Below are 14,796 nucleotides of genomic sequence, written 5' to 3' on the forward strand. Positions count from 1 at the left end.
CTGTCACACAGTCCTGTACTCAGTGTCATTTCATAGAATGGTTTGGGTCAAAAATCATCTTAATTCCACCCCACCTGTTGTGGGCAGGGATGCCTTCCACTATCCCAGGTTGCTCCGAGCCCTTCCAGCCTGGTCTTGGACACCTCCAGGGATGGGGCAGCCACAGCTGTTCTGGGTAACCTGTGCTAGGGCTTCCACCCTCACAGGGAGGAATTTATTCCTGGTATCTAATCTAAATCTATCTTCATTGTGTGACCCCTCACTGGAGATAAGGAGGAGAAGGCTCTGAAGGGAGGAAAAGAATCCATGGCATGGTAATCTATTAATAGGAACAGCCACTTCTTTATTAATTTGCTAAATGAGTTAGGACTGTATATTTATAAATTGTACAGCAGTTAGGCTGATCCTGAAGGCAGGTCTCTGGAGACCTGGAGTGTGCAGGGATAACATCTGATTTATTGTGAGACCCAGTGTGAGCCCAGCTGCAGGGACTGGGTTTGATTTATCTGCTTGCACTGCCATGTCTCCCACAAAGGGTCTGGTAAGGCCAGCAATGCAGGGAATGTGTGGATCCAGAATTTTACCTGTTCCTCTGCATTTCTTCATCTGCTACATTAATTATTTTATTTTTTTTTTCTGCTGCTGGTTGTGGGGTTTTGTTTGTTTGGCTTTTGTTTTTTTTTTTTTTTAACTTTAGGGTTTTTTTGGAAAAGTCCCCTGTATTAAATTTCCATTACAAAAAAAGGGTGTTTTTTGACTAAATATAAATCAGTATTAAAGGGCAAGAGACTGAAACCATTGCAAGGTGATGGATTATCATGCTTGAGGGCAGTTGGTGTCTCTGGTATCTGCTTTGGTGATCCATGCTCAGCATCATTCCCTGCTGGGATCAGAGGCCAGTAACAAACAGGGGTGGGAAATGCACAACCACTTAAAAATCTCTAAATACATCCCAGGAAGTGTTCAAAGCCAGGTTGAGTGGAACTAGTGGAAGGTGTCCCTGCCTGTGGCAGGGGGTGTGGAACAAGATGAGCTTTATTGTTCCTCTCAACCCATTCTGTGATGACACAAACCCAGAAGTGGCTTTGCTGCTTGCATCATTGCTAATGACCACTGGTAAAACTGTTTGTGGCATGCTGGCTACTAAGCACTGTTTTATGTTGTGTATTCCCTCTGTGTTGTTGTGTTTTAACTCTGCACAATGAAGTTCCCAATGATCCATGTTAGTTCTGAATGAAATCTGATTTATCACTAGTGCTCTGCTCATCCATGGATACATGATTCATCATTAATCAGGAGGTATCATATATACTGCATAAACTATAACAGGAATGCCTTGGCATTCCTTTTGTAAGAGCAGAAAACAGCTTTGTGCAAACCAGTTGTTAAATTGTGTCAGATCCACAGAGGTGTTGGTACAGCACGCTGCAGCTACAGGGGAGTGAAGCAGTGTGACAGCAGGTACTGAACTCGATTTGATTTTGATTTTCATCCCTCCTAATCCAGGTAGAAATATTTATCATACTTGATGACACTGAGGTGCTTGGTCTTTTGGAGATGCAGTTTTTCTTTAGCTACATGTCTGGTGAAGGGCAATCCTGAAGCAAATGTAGTACATTGATTGCCACATAGTGATTAGGCACTTCAGATATGGTATGGAAGGACCTTTCATTCTGTACTCAGTTGACTAACATGAAAAAGTAGGAAATAGGTGCTGAAAGTGAACCTTGACAAATAAAACTGTTGTATTGCACTAATGAAATGCTATTTAAAGCAGTACATGAAGAAGCTTTTTAGGAGGAATGGAAAATCCAAAACAGTTTTTTCCCTTCAAAGCAAATGATTTATGCTCTGATAAGATTAGATTTTTAGTTAAAGGAATTTGCAGTCATTAAATGGTGCCCATGAAATAAGTCTCATTTATAACCATCTGCTTTATGGCTTCTGCAGAAAAGTATTCCTCAGGCAATGCATTCAAGAACTTCAGTGTCATTTTTATCAAAACAGTTTGGTTCTCTACTGGTAACACTATTAAAATCTGTGTGGTTGTTTTTTGGTTTTTTTTTCTTTGTTTTTTTAACTTGAGATCAGTATTATCTTCAAGAGAAGTCTGCCTGGAGCTGCTACCTTTTTGTGCTGTACTTTAAACCCTGCTGTGGCTGCCAGGTACTTTTCCATGTTTTTGTGTACCCTCCTGAAATCTTGAGCATTCTCAGTGGAGATTTCTCCAGGGAAGGGATGTTTTGGGGGTCACACCAAGTACTGCTGTTTTCCCAGGAATGAGAAGAGATGGCCTGCAGCCTGACCTCATGTTCTCCCATTGCAGTTATAACAAGCTTTTCCTCTGAACCCTGCATCTGTTTTTTGGGATAGTTTATATCCATTAGAACTTACAGTTGAGAGCTTACAATAAGGGGAACAGAATAAAAGAAGGGACACTTTGAAGACCATCCTTTATCTTTCATGATGTCTATGCAGACATGGAAATAACAAGAGGGCATTTTATAAAAGTGAGATGACACTTGGATGTTTGTTTAATAGAGTCTTGATAGTCTGTTTCCTTTTGATCAATATAATAGTTGTAATTAGTTTTAGTGTTTCTAAGCTTTTGAACTGCAGAGAATTCAAACAGCTTGTTAGTGTGAGGGACTCTGGGGAACTTTAAAAGTATTCTTCCCTTTTGCATATATTGCATGTACACAGGCCTAATGATAGTAGCTGTAGCTGAATTTTTTTTATCCAGTGTCCTACCTCTCAAGCTAATATTTTGAAAAGCTCAGAGAGGTCCCTGGAGTATAACTGCCTGCACAGCTCAGAAGTCTGCTGCATAAAGAGGATAAGTGCTTTGAAGTCTGTACTAATCCTGAATGCTATTTTACATATTGCTCAAGATCACTGAGGTAGTGTCCTACAGGGAATAATGACAGTATTTTTATAAGCAAATACCCATTTTTTTGTTTATCCACTTCAGCTGACTTGAAGGGTGCCAAGGAGATGGTTTCTGCTATTCTGATCCTTCTCAAATTTGGTGAGAGCTTTGTTTTGAGAAAGGCAGTTTGTGGTCATGTGAAGGAAGGAGGAGCAGCATCTGCCTGCACAGATGATGACAAAGGACAGTATCAACTGTCACTGTGTTTGGGCCAGGATGTGGGTGATGTGAGGTGTCCCCTGGGCTGGAGGAGACCTCAGCTGTGGCTCTGTCCTGCCCTGGGACTTTCTGGGAGGTTCTGGGAGGGGGGCAGGAGGCAGCAAGGGGCGTTTCTGTAGGCAGTTAATGGGTACCTACAGCACTGCAGTGTGTGGTGCCCAGAGCCTTCTCTTCTCCAGCCTGAAAAACCCCTCCTCTATCAGCCTGTCTCCACAACAGAAGTACTCCAGATGGTCTTCATGATTCCACTATTTCTAATACTGGCTGCAAGAAGTAACTCGAACGATGGAAATTTGGACACAATTGCAATTAACCCATAAATAATGTTACTGTGTGGAATTAAATATTTATTTTTTTGAAGTCTCACCATTAGTATAAGCAGATAGTGTTGCCTGGCAGTGCCTCAGAAGGCTGAGACAGTGTTGTTTTTAAAGAAGTTTCCGGATTAGAGATGCTTGTGATGATTTGCAAAAAGGTTACGCAAAAAAAATTATATGCAGAACAGTTATGTAGGTGTGCATGGATTGAAATGAGCCCTCAGCTGTCAGCATGAGTAGTCCAGTGGCTTTGAAATTATTCAGATATTTGAAGAAGTCTCTGCTAAAAAAATACCTGTAATGGCTCCTCCTTCTTCAACCCCAAATTTTTGATGTAGTAATAATCACCCTCCTAACTGCTCCCTTTTCACATCAACAGAGGAAAAAACCCCACATTTTCAAGACAAATGTTGTGTTTTACAATGTCATTTATCACACAGTGATGAGTCATTGTAAGTGCTATATTTATCTATTAAATACCTGTGGACAAACTGAAATGTGTGCTTGTAATTACTCCTCAGTTATTTTATTTAGCTGCATAGATGTTTGCCTGGGTCACTGATTAATGTTGCAGGGGGGGTTGTTCATCCTGCCTTTGAACAATTCTTGTATTTAATAAAAAACACCACAAAAAATTCTCTTTTTCCTTATAGGACTCCAAAAGGTTTGAAGTTACAAGAAGAAAAGGTAGGAAAACCAGTTTTCTTTAGTGTGTGTATTGGTGTTGAGTATTCTTGCAATAACTTTTTAAAACAAGCATGAGTTCACACACTTGAAAGGTTGTGCTGCTGTGGGTTTTCCAACAGTCTGTGCCTGGCACTTGTCTGACAGTTCTCAGTGTTGCAAGTTGTAGATTTTTTTATATTTTTTTCCCCAATGAAAAGCTGTTCTTTTAGCACAGAATTGCATGATGCTGTTGGGTGTGCATGTCAAGGTTTGGGTGCTGGCAGGGCATCTAAATGGTTTTAAGCTGAAGGAAGATAATTTTGATTAGATATTGGGAATAAATTCCTCCCTGTGAGGGCAATGGAGGCCTGGCACAGGGTGTCCAGAGAAGCTGTGGCTGCCCCATCCCTGGAAGTGTTCAAGGCCAGGTTGGAGGGGGCTTGGGGCAACCTGGGATAGTGGAAGGCATGGCAGGGGGTTGGAATTGAATTAATTTTTTAATTAATTCAATTAATCCTTTCCAATCCAAAACATTCTGTGCTAAACCTGAAACCTGGAGAATTTCAGGGAGAAAGAGGTGCTGACAAGGCTTTCCATGCCTTGGCATGTTGCTGCTAAAGATCAATAGATCACACGGACACAGGTTGAGGTGTGGTGCAAGAAAGAGCAGAGTTTATTTTTCCTCCCAGGATTTATAGGTTTCTGACCACAGCCAGGGATTGGATGGTCAGGATAACACTTTCCCCCTGCACTGGCCATGAGAGATGCCCATCACAAGATATGTAACAGAAAGAATGTACACATATCTATGTTTACAGTTACTGTCCTGGGAAAGTCTTTAGAAAGCTATGTTAGCAAGCTCAGAAGCTGAGTTTTCAGGGCGACATTGGCACACCACAGCTCCAGCCTGAGGTGCACTGATGCTCTGAGCTCAGCTCCTGCTCCTGGGAGCTCGGCTGCCCCAGTAACTAACTGGCTTCTGTCAAGATTGAGTCTTTGATGGCTCCTGGCAGCTGGGGGAGAATCAGTCATCAAAGAGCTCATTCTGGTTATCATTAATTTTGATTTTGTTCAGCAGCTGTTTTCTGGATCAGGCAGTTGCTTTCCTCATCTGTCTTGGTAGAGTATGAAGCAGGTGGCACTCTCCTGTTCAATGGATTAATGTATTCCCTGTTCCTTTCCAGCAGCTTCTTGAATTTCTTCAGGCATCCCATATGTTGGGAAGAGGTTGTAACTACCAATGTTTTACTGCATAAGCAAAGAAGGTCAGGTCCAAGGGTAACTTGTCATTTGGACAAATAACCTCCTTTTTTTTTTTCTTCTATGAGGCTGAGGCAGCAGAGAGTCTTAAATTAATTACAAATAGAGCTGTTGCTAAAGGTGAAATCTGTTTAATTTGTTTAATTTAGATGTCCAGTGCATGTGTGTGTTTGATCAAACTTCTGCCACTCTTCATGAAGAAATCCAGTTCTATTGTACTTCCCTCAGTCTTAAACTGAGGCAAGCTTCTTGGGTGGGCCAAGGATGCTTTGAGATGCAGAAAAAGCATCTTGGGCATCTTGAGGATGTGGACACATTTCAGTCATGCTCTGGCTGTAGTTCCTTATTGGCATGGAGGCTGAATCCAGTCTTGTGGATGTACCTCTAGTCCTTTTTTAGATACAAGTTGTATTTCCAAAGCTTTCTTCCCAGTAAAAGTAACCAACACATATAAGAACTTAAAGGTAGCAATTTTTGAAATCAGTATTGAGTTTGCAGATTTTGTGCTTGGAGAATGTTACTTCAGAGCAATAACTGAATTTGGAGATCAGTGCCTCAAGACACTGAATTTCCAGGCTAAGTGATGCTGATTTCTCATTGCTTTCAGAGGATGGGTAAGACTTAACTTTTATTTTGAGGGGTAAACCATAACTTTTTTCAGAAGTGAATTCAGTGTAATGGACTTCTCTGTTAGAAACTTCTTATATCTTTGGCTGGAGTGAAGCCAACAACAACAGATAGATTTAAGATGTATACATAAATTTGGCTTATGCCCAGCAAGGCAATATGTGGATTATCAAGTCTGTCCCATGTACTGCAAACTCCTCAGAAGCCAAGAAAATGCTAACAAACATGGTAAATACCTCTTGATCCCAAGAGCATGTGGATTTGCAGAGCTACCTGGGGATTTTCAGCAATGTTTAAGTTTCTTCCTCGCTGGAGTTATTCCTCAATAGTGCCTATAAAATAATTCAACTAAAGGCATTTTCAGAAACCTCTTCAGTATTAAAATGTGCACAGAGCAGATATCATTTGGTGTTAGGAAAAAAATAACAGGAGGGTCAGAATGTTATGCACATGAAAGGATTTCTTATAAATTTTGTGATATGGTATGAGGTGACTTTAAGATCCAGGCCTTTTCCCTCCTAAGAATGGTAATTTTTGCAGCTAATGCTTTTTACCTGAGGAAATGAAATGATTGGAAGAGATTGGGGTTGGGGGTTTATTCCTGTTCTGTTCCCGTAGTAGAAATTCTGGCTTTCTCTTAAAAAGCTGAAAAACTAAAAAATGCCTCATTGAAACACCCACAAATATGAGAGCTCAGCAGACTTTGTATCTGCTTTTATTATCCCAGGCTTATGGATGATCCAAGATGATTAAAAAAAAAAGCTTTTGGTGAAAGGAGGGGCAATCCTGGTTTAGTCTTTTCAGAATTTTTCTTCATTTTGGGACAAAAGATTTGAATCCTTTAGATTTAAAACAGACACTTTTTTTTTTTTCAAAGGGAACAAAGCCTTGATAGCTGCTGATCATGAAAACATTTTTTTTTCTTTTTTTTTAGTTGTGGATGAGTGTAGTTAAACTGGGAGGCTTTTGGTTTCCAAAGTGCCAGGATTACATATGCCAGAGAAATTCTGAACCTGCTCCAAAGCCCATTACAGTCAATGAATTGTTTTCCTTTGACTTCTGTGGCATGAGATCAACAGTAATTACATGATCTTTTAATTGCTGTGGTATGGAGGAGAGATGCTTCCCTGGCTGCAGCTGGCAGCCACCTCTCAGTGATGTTTGGACACTGATTTTCTTCTCAATTGAAATGGAAATGGCTGCAGAATGGTTTTGTTCCTGGGATGCCTAACTGGTGTGTAACTATTACCCTTTCTGACTAAAAATAATTTTTTAATCAAAAAACCCCCAATCTGGGATTTAATTAGAAGCTGCAGGAATATTTTTCTAAATTCACTTGAAATTTGGCTCTGAGTTGGTCACACATATGACCCACTGTGGTATCCATCTGTATTATGCTCCTGCAGTGGAAACCAGAATATGGGGTAGGGTGCCAGGTTTTGTGCTTTGAAAACAAACAAACTCCCAATCAGCCAAAAAACCTCAAAACACAAACTCAAGAAACCCCAGCATGTGATAAACAAGCACAGATTTGAATACTATCCCCCTGTTGCTCTGTTGAAGTAAAATCACAGGGCAAGTTTGGACAGGCAGATCTTTTTTCACTAACTGAATCTTCTCTCTTTTCCATTTTAATGTTAATTTTCATCATTTTCCCTGCCCTTAGTGCACAGTAAAGAGGAATGGTGCCAAAAGGTGAATAACCTGTACACTCCTGCCAGCTGTCCAGTGTAAGATGGGGGAAACAAAACAGGGTTAGGGAGCTGGGAAAAGCAGCAGTTTGTGCAGAATATGTGGACATAGCAGGTATTTAGTGAAAAGAATGAAGAGGGTGGTGAAAAGGATGACATGTTGGAATGGGTGTGGTGGAAGGAACCTTAAAGCCCATCCCATTCCACCCCCTGTAATGGGCAGGGATGCTTTTTGCTGTCCCAGGTTGCTCCAAGCCCCATCCAGCCTGACTTTGAACACTTCCAGGGACAGGGCAGCCACAACTCCTCTGCACAACAAATACCAGTGTCTCACCACCCTCACAGGGGAGAATTTCTTCCTAAAATCTACATAATCTGAGGAGAAGACCCTGTGCAGGAAACTGGGAGACTGAAGGGTGTGTGTTAGCTTGGAAGAAACACAGGAACAAGCTTGTAGAGAGCATCTGCAAACATTAGGCTGGACAGTGGCAGGGTTTAATTTTAAAGATCAGTTACTTTTCCCTGTGTAATGAGTGTATATGAATGCATAATAATTACCTGTGGCTGTAAATTACACCATACAAGTTATATATGTAAAAGCCACATACCTTTGTGTCTATCAAATTCCCCATGTCTGGCAGAACAGACTCCAGTGGTTTCCCCAATTATTTAATGGCAAGAACACAGGATTTAATTCTGCAGCTTCTGGAGCTGACACATGTTCCCATTTCATTTGGCACTCTGGGGCTGAAGGATGCTGAGTGCTAGAACAAATTGTCTGCTGAGTAGGACTATGCCTAAGCATATGTATAGTCACATTAAGCATAAAGAGCCAGGTCTTCAGTAGATAGAAATAAGCAAAGCTCTGCTGAATTAATGGACCACCTTTTCTTTTTTACTAGCTGAGAATGTAACCCAAGCACTTAAAACTTTTAATTTGTTTTTGTTGTTCACAATCATCCATTCAACAAATTAGTGACAAAAAATGCTTTTGAAACCATTCAGCCAAGAAATGTTCAAGCAAATTGCTTCTGCTCTGACCATATAATCGTATTAAATGAGATGCAACTCTAGATTTATTCAGACAGATGACATCACTGCCATAGATATACAAACTTTTAAATAACTGGTTTGAATTAAAACTTCTAATTGACACTTCCCTGAAGTTTTCACAAGCTCTGTGTTGTGGATGTCCTATTTGTATGTATTTATTACAGATACACAATCCTCATTGTTACACTGTGATTCCTAATCACAATGTGGAGCAGTAGAATATATCACACCCTGAGCTTTCCCAGGTTGCCAGAGTTTAACTGAAAAATCTCTGCATCAATTAGCAGTGGTAGAGGATCCAGCCAACAACTTAAGAAATATTTCATTATTCTCCATTTGACATCAGTTTTTATGTCCTACATGAAAAACTAACTCATGGTTATAAAAGAGTAATGCCCTTCAGAAATTCTATTTGCTTTGTCCTTTCTTTTTGCCAACTTCAGATTTTTTCCTTTCCATGGAAGAAGACAGGCACTCCAAAATTGGCAGGAATGATAAGTTGCTCTCCTGAAACCCTTCAGGAACACAAAGTGGTCAGCTATTATTACTTTTGTAGTAAATCACCTATGAATTTCCCATCATGTTGTTTTTTTTTCCTGTTACTGGGATCCAAAAAATCCGTCGTTTTTTTTCCTTATGGCTTGGTCAAAGCACACCAAAAATCAGTAGCTGTGCCTGTGTTGCTCTTTAGAATCAACTGTCCCCCCAGGATCTTGGTTGTCTGGCTATCCCAGTTACATCCACGTGATGGATGATGTGATATGAAAATAAATATTTGTGTGATCTGTAGAGAATTGGATGTTCAGAAACACACTGGCTATATTTCAGGACATTCCTCCAAAGTCTGAAGGACAGCTTTTACATTAAAAATATCTGTTCTGTTGAATCACAAGTTGGAATATTTTCCATGTTTGTTATACTGGTTTTAACAATTATTCAGTCTTCACTTCAAAGTTTATTGTCTTTTCCCATCTCAGCTGCTTTATTTTCATAGAAAGTTTTATTACCTCCAATTTTGCCATTCACAGTCAATATATGCTTTGAAATCTCTTACCCAGGAAAGGCTATTTGGGTGAAGATATTAATCTGATGTTGTGCCACAGTTTCTCAGCTTTTTTTATGCTTCATCCCACTTGAACAGCCTAGCCCTAGTCAGGGAGGGGCAAAGTTGCTTGCTCCCACACATCTGTCAGCAGTGGTGTTTAATTATAACTTGGCACATTCCATGCTTTTAAGTGGCAGGAATTTAAAGAAGGGAGTAAAACCACGTGGAGGAAGAAGAACCTCAATTGGCACATTAGCCAGCATCAGGCACAGTAGTAAGTTAAACAGGAATGTGAATGCTCCTGAGCAGTCTTACAGCTGCTGTTTGTATTGCACATGTGTCTGGAACGAGGAACAGAGAATTGCAGCTTAGCCAGGGAGTTTCTGAGCAGCTCCTGAAGCAAACAGGGCTGGTCTGGTGGTCACATTTGGCTGGTAGATGACTGTTCATGGAGGTGGATTGCTTCTGAAAGTGTGAATGCAGCTGTGGTTTAGCTCAGCTTTGCCATACACATAGCAGTCTTTACATGTCCATCTCTCTGACTGGTGGAAACAGAGTGGTTTGCAGAGTTAAGGTTCTTGTAAATGGATCCATCAGTTTCTGCAGTTGAGTACTTAAGGGCAGGAGGAGGAATGAATTCTCTCCATGGCAGAATGGGCATGACTGTTTAGTAAATAAATATAATAGAGTGTGGCTTTGCTAGAACAGCTGATTGATGGACCTGAAGGAGCTGAAGTTAGAACTTCTTGAGTGGCAGAAAATCAGGAAACTGTTTCCCAACAGGAGGTCAGATCAAGGAGCTTGTAGGCAAGCTTAGGAAGTGGACAGACTTCAGTTCCCAGTGTGGAGAAGATGGAGAAGAGCCAGAAATCTGTGAGACCTTGTGAGGATTTTTAGGGAGATACAAAATAACATATATATGTATTCCATACCACTAAACATTATAAATAAGTATCCCCAGTGCAGAGTGCTGAAGTTGGATGTGCCTGAAGGCATCTCTCTTTTTCCATTTGAAATCAGAAAAAACTGCTGATTTGGCTGAAAAAGCTGCTTGTGCTGTTGGCTTCTGTCATCCCTCAACTCTCTCCCACAAGCTTCTCTACTTTGCTACTTTTTCCGTCTAACCTGGGCAGTGTTTTGGAAGATGCTGCTTTGTTGTACAAACCTTGTTTTGGCTGCCTCTTCAGCATCTCCAGAGCACTTTTCTCCAGCTGACCCAGAGCTGTAAAGCAGGACTGGTTTGCATTGGTCTTCTAAGAGAACCTGTCTTTAGGAGGACATCTTTTCACACAAATGGGCTTTCTTCACTTAAGTATCATCAGCAGCAGCCATGTTGAAATACACAGTGAGGTTTGAAGTCGTGTTGGATTTGATTTTTTTTGGTTGTTTTCAGTGCATTGTTCTTTCTATGAAGTTCTGCTTTTGTGTCCAGCCACATATCTGTTGTTACAGAGCGTATTGCATGATGTGGAAGCCCCTCTGATATGGAGTGGACTTGTGATGCTTGCACATGATATTGAAGGGTGCAAATGCACTATAAACCCAAAGTTTTCAGACCAGCTATAACATAAACTCATTTGTAAGAGCTGAATAAAAAACTGGCAGCAGATGTTTCTGATAATGGCAATATAATGTAATGTTGCAAAAATTTTTCAACAAATCAGTTTATCCAGCATGTCTTAAATATTACAGAAATGAGGAAACTTAGGCTTTAAGACAAGACTCAAAGTCCAGATGGCTTCTGGGTCCAGTCAGATTTTGGAGTCATGATTTTTGAACATGCTACTAGTCTATTTAATAAGTGTGAGGGCATGGTGTATTTTCAATTTCAGACTTAGTAGGTTTCAGCATGCCATTTCTTATTGAACTAAGCTTTAACTGTAAGGCAGAGAAATTAGGTTAATATTATTGGAGCTTCAACTCACTGCTCAAATATGAGCTGAAAATAAAAGAGGAATAACCCTCTGTGCTCTCTTAGTTCAGGTACTTATTCCCAGGTGGTCATGGCCTTGCCCTGTGGAAGATGGAAATTTTGAGCCTGTCACTGGGTTAGCCCAGCTAGAGGTGGAGATTTATGGCAGGGGAGGCTCTAAGGGAGCTTTGGTGGCCTCTCCTGGAGGTGACCAGGGCAGTGGCTGGGGCCATCAATGATCCTTGCAGTGCTTAACTGCTATAGTCTTACACCACATCCTGCTCTAGCCAAGCCTGGCAGAATCATAGAGTCCAAGAATGGTTTGGGTTGGAAGGGATTTTAAAGGTTATTTCATTACAGTCCTCTGCCATGGGCAGGGACACCTTCCACTATTCCAGGTTGCATCAAGCTATGTCCAAGCTGACTTTGCAAACTTTGAGGGATGAGGCAGCCACAGCTTCTCTGGGGAGCCTGGGTGCCAGGGCCTCACCACCTTCTCAGGGAAGAATTTCTTCCTAATAGGATGTGAAGAATGAACCTTTCAGGTGTTTGGTGCCATAGCCATGTCCCTGGCTGCTGCCGTAGCAGGAACTCTGCTTAAGTTAGTGGTTTTCAGGGAGCCTTGCTTTGTGTGGAGATGGTTCTTTTGGACTTTACATTTCTAAGCAAGATTTCATTTCAGTAATTAGCATGTGTCAGTATATTTTTTAATAAGAACTTAGGAGCCTGTGAAATGGCCCAGTTGTTCATGGTGCTTGGGAAAGAAAAATCTGCTCTGTGTAAAGTAATGTAATTACTTTCTAAAAGAGTTTTTATTACACATCTAGCTGCACATTTACGGTACTTGATAGACCAAAATAAAACCAGAACAGAATTAATAAGTCATTTTGGTCTACTGAGTAAATAAAAGAAGTAAAGCATTTATAAATACATATTTAGTCAGCAGAGCTGATTGGCCGCTTCGCAACTCCTCCAGCGTCTCAGTAATCCAAGTTTAATAGCTTTCCATAAATATTTCCTTGTTTGTCATGAGACAGGAGTTATTTATCCATGCCATGCTGTGTTCTTGTGTTTGATGAGAACTTCTGAAGAATATTAGACAGGTTTGTTGTTTTGCATATAACATAATGGGCACTGCATGTTTATGAAGTAGCATGAGAGCGATCCTCATATCTTTTCCCCCATTTCCTCCTCATTATTACCCTTGCTTCTCCCTCATAGGTGGTATATCTTTTTGTCATTCTTTTTACTCTTCAGTTCTAGTGAGGTTAAGATGTGCCTTCTTTCTGCTGAGCTTCTAAGTTCTGTCTGATAAAGTATCTCCAACAATGTGACAGTCATTAGGGCTGAATGTCAACCCATATGCTTTTTCTAATTGAGTGTAAAACTATTTGACTCATTTCAGGTATCATGGAACTCATCCAGTAACACGTTTAGGATGAAACTATTATATGTGAAAAGTGATTCTGGACCTATGGACTTCAAAGTTGGTTCCTTCCAAAGGCATAAGCTGGATTTTGGCTTTTAAATTTGTTCAGCACAGGGGACCAGCTCTGTTATCAATATATCTGTTCCTGGGGTTTGTGTGCACAATAGTTGTTGCAAAGGCTGAAATCTATCTTGTGCAGCCAGCAGATAATAGCATCAAATTATGCTCTAGCTTGGAAAATAAAAAGTACAACAAAAAAGTGTTGTGTTTTCCATCTGCAGATTTTGAATTTTTTCAAAATGTCACTTCTTACAAGATTTCAATTTAGTTTCTCATTGCAACTGCAAAGTAGGTGACAGTGGCATGCGGTGCCCTGCTTCTAGTTGTTCTGCTTTTCCCATTGAAATTCTATGATGTGATTTGCCTGTAATATGATCTTTTTTCTTTACTTTTCATATCTGAATGCTTTAAAGAATATTTTTTCAATGTTATTGATGCTAGTTTTTTTTATTATCCTGGTTTTTATTCCATAGAATTATTTCTTCTTTATCCATAATTCTTTTTCAGAAATTATTAATTTTCTGTAAATTATATAATAGTTGTATTTAGGTTTGAACTCCTATTGCCTGTTAAATACAGAAGTTCATCAGCTCCTTTAACAGAATCAATGTTGTGGCAAGCCTTATTCCCTGGGAAATAGAATCAGTGAAGCCAGAAATTGGAAGCAGCCCTGTGCAGTTTCTCTGCTGTTATCAATGTGTCCAACTCTGTTGGCACCAGTGTCAGTGAGGAATGATCCATTGCCAGAGACATTTTTATGGGAAAGCACCAGTTTGTGAAAAGAAAAGGGTGGCTGTGGTTTGAGCAGATATCCCAGCCTCTGTGTGCACCCCAAGATGCTGATGGGATTTCTCTTGTTTGCCAGAGTTGGGATCCAGGCTACATCTGAACACTGTGCAACGATGAAACAACTGTGTGACCCACAGAAAATTCTGATAAATGAAGAAGTACATTCTCCTAACTCTGTCATAGTGCTTTAAGTGCTCAGCAGCAGACAGGATGAGACCCTGAGTGTGTCTGTCAGAGAGGGGCTCATGGTCTTGCTGCTCAGTGTGCCTGTTCCTGATGCTGATTTTGGAACAAGCAGCTGGAGTCATAGGAAAGTTGGAGCGAAGTACAGATTTTTACATGCTTGTAAAACTAAGCTGGATTTTGCATCATGGTGGCATGATGCAGCCAGGGCTGCAATGTGTGTGCTGGATATAGGACTGTAACAACTTCTGGTGGGCTGGAGGTCTCAAAACCAGTAAGGAGCAACTCTTTACTGAAGGCAAAGCATGTGGATTAAATCATAGCTCTTACCAGTACATTAAATTATCCAGAAAGCCCTAACTACTCCTCAGTACAAGGTATCCCAATTAGAGCTAAGTCTTCACATAAAGGTAGCAGTAAAGGAGCAGAGACAGCAGAAAGACTTTTTTCCTTTTGGGTATATAATAAATGCTTCCAGCATGGGGAAGTTTGCTTTTGGATGACACCTTCAAGTATATTCCAAACAGTGTGAGTGCTAAGTGATCATTTTTGGTGAGTCACAGAGATTGTATTATCACCGAATCATTCTAACATGTGCTGGTGAAGTAATGGGCTC

At 40.5% G+C, this 14,796-nt stretch overlaps 1 protein-coding gene across 8 annotated transcripts in view; it reads left to right on the forward strand.

Moving 5' to 3' along the window:
* FSTL4 (follistatin like 4) overlaps positions 1-14,796 on the forward strand; it is a 205,823-nt gene that overhangs the window by 11,164 nt on the left and 179,863 nt on the right. For 5 of the 8 annotated variants that reach the window (XM_086851541.1, XM_086851540.1, XM_086851542.1 and 2 more), the window contains one exon: positions 4,119-4,152. The exons of the other annotated variants lie outside the window; for them this stretch is intronic. In XM_086851541.1, the coding sequence (XP_086707667.1) occupies positions 4,119-4,152 (34 nt within the window). The remainder of the gene's footprint in view (positions 1-4,118; positions 4,153-14,796) is intronic. 8 annotated transcript variants of the gene reach the window in all.

This window comes from Cyanistes caeruleus, chromosome 15, assembly GCF_971803275.1.
Source record: "Cyanistes caeruleus chromosome 15, bCyaCae1.hap1.1, whole genome shotgun sequence".
In the NCBI taxonomy this organism is placed as follows: domain Eukaryota; kingdom Metazoa; phylum Chordata; class Aves; order Passeriformes; family Paridae; genus Cyanistes; species Cyanistes caeruleus.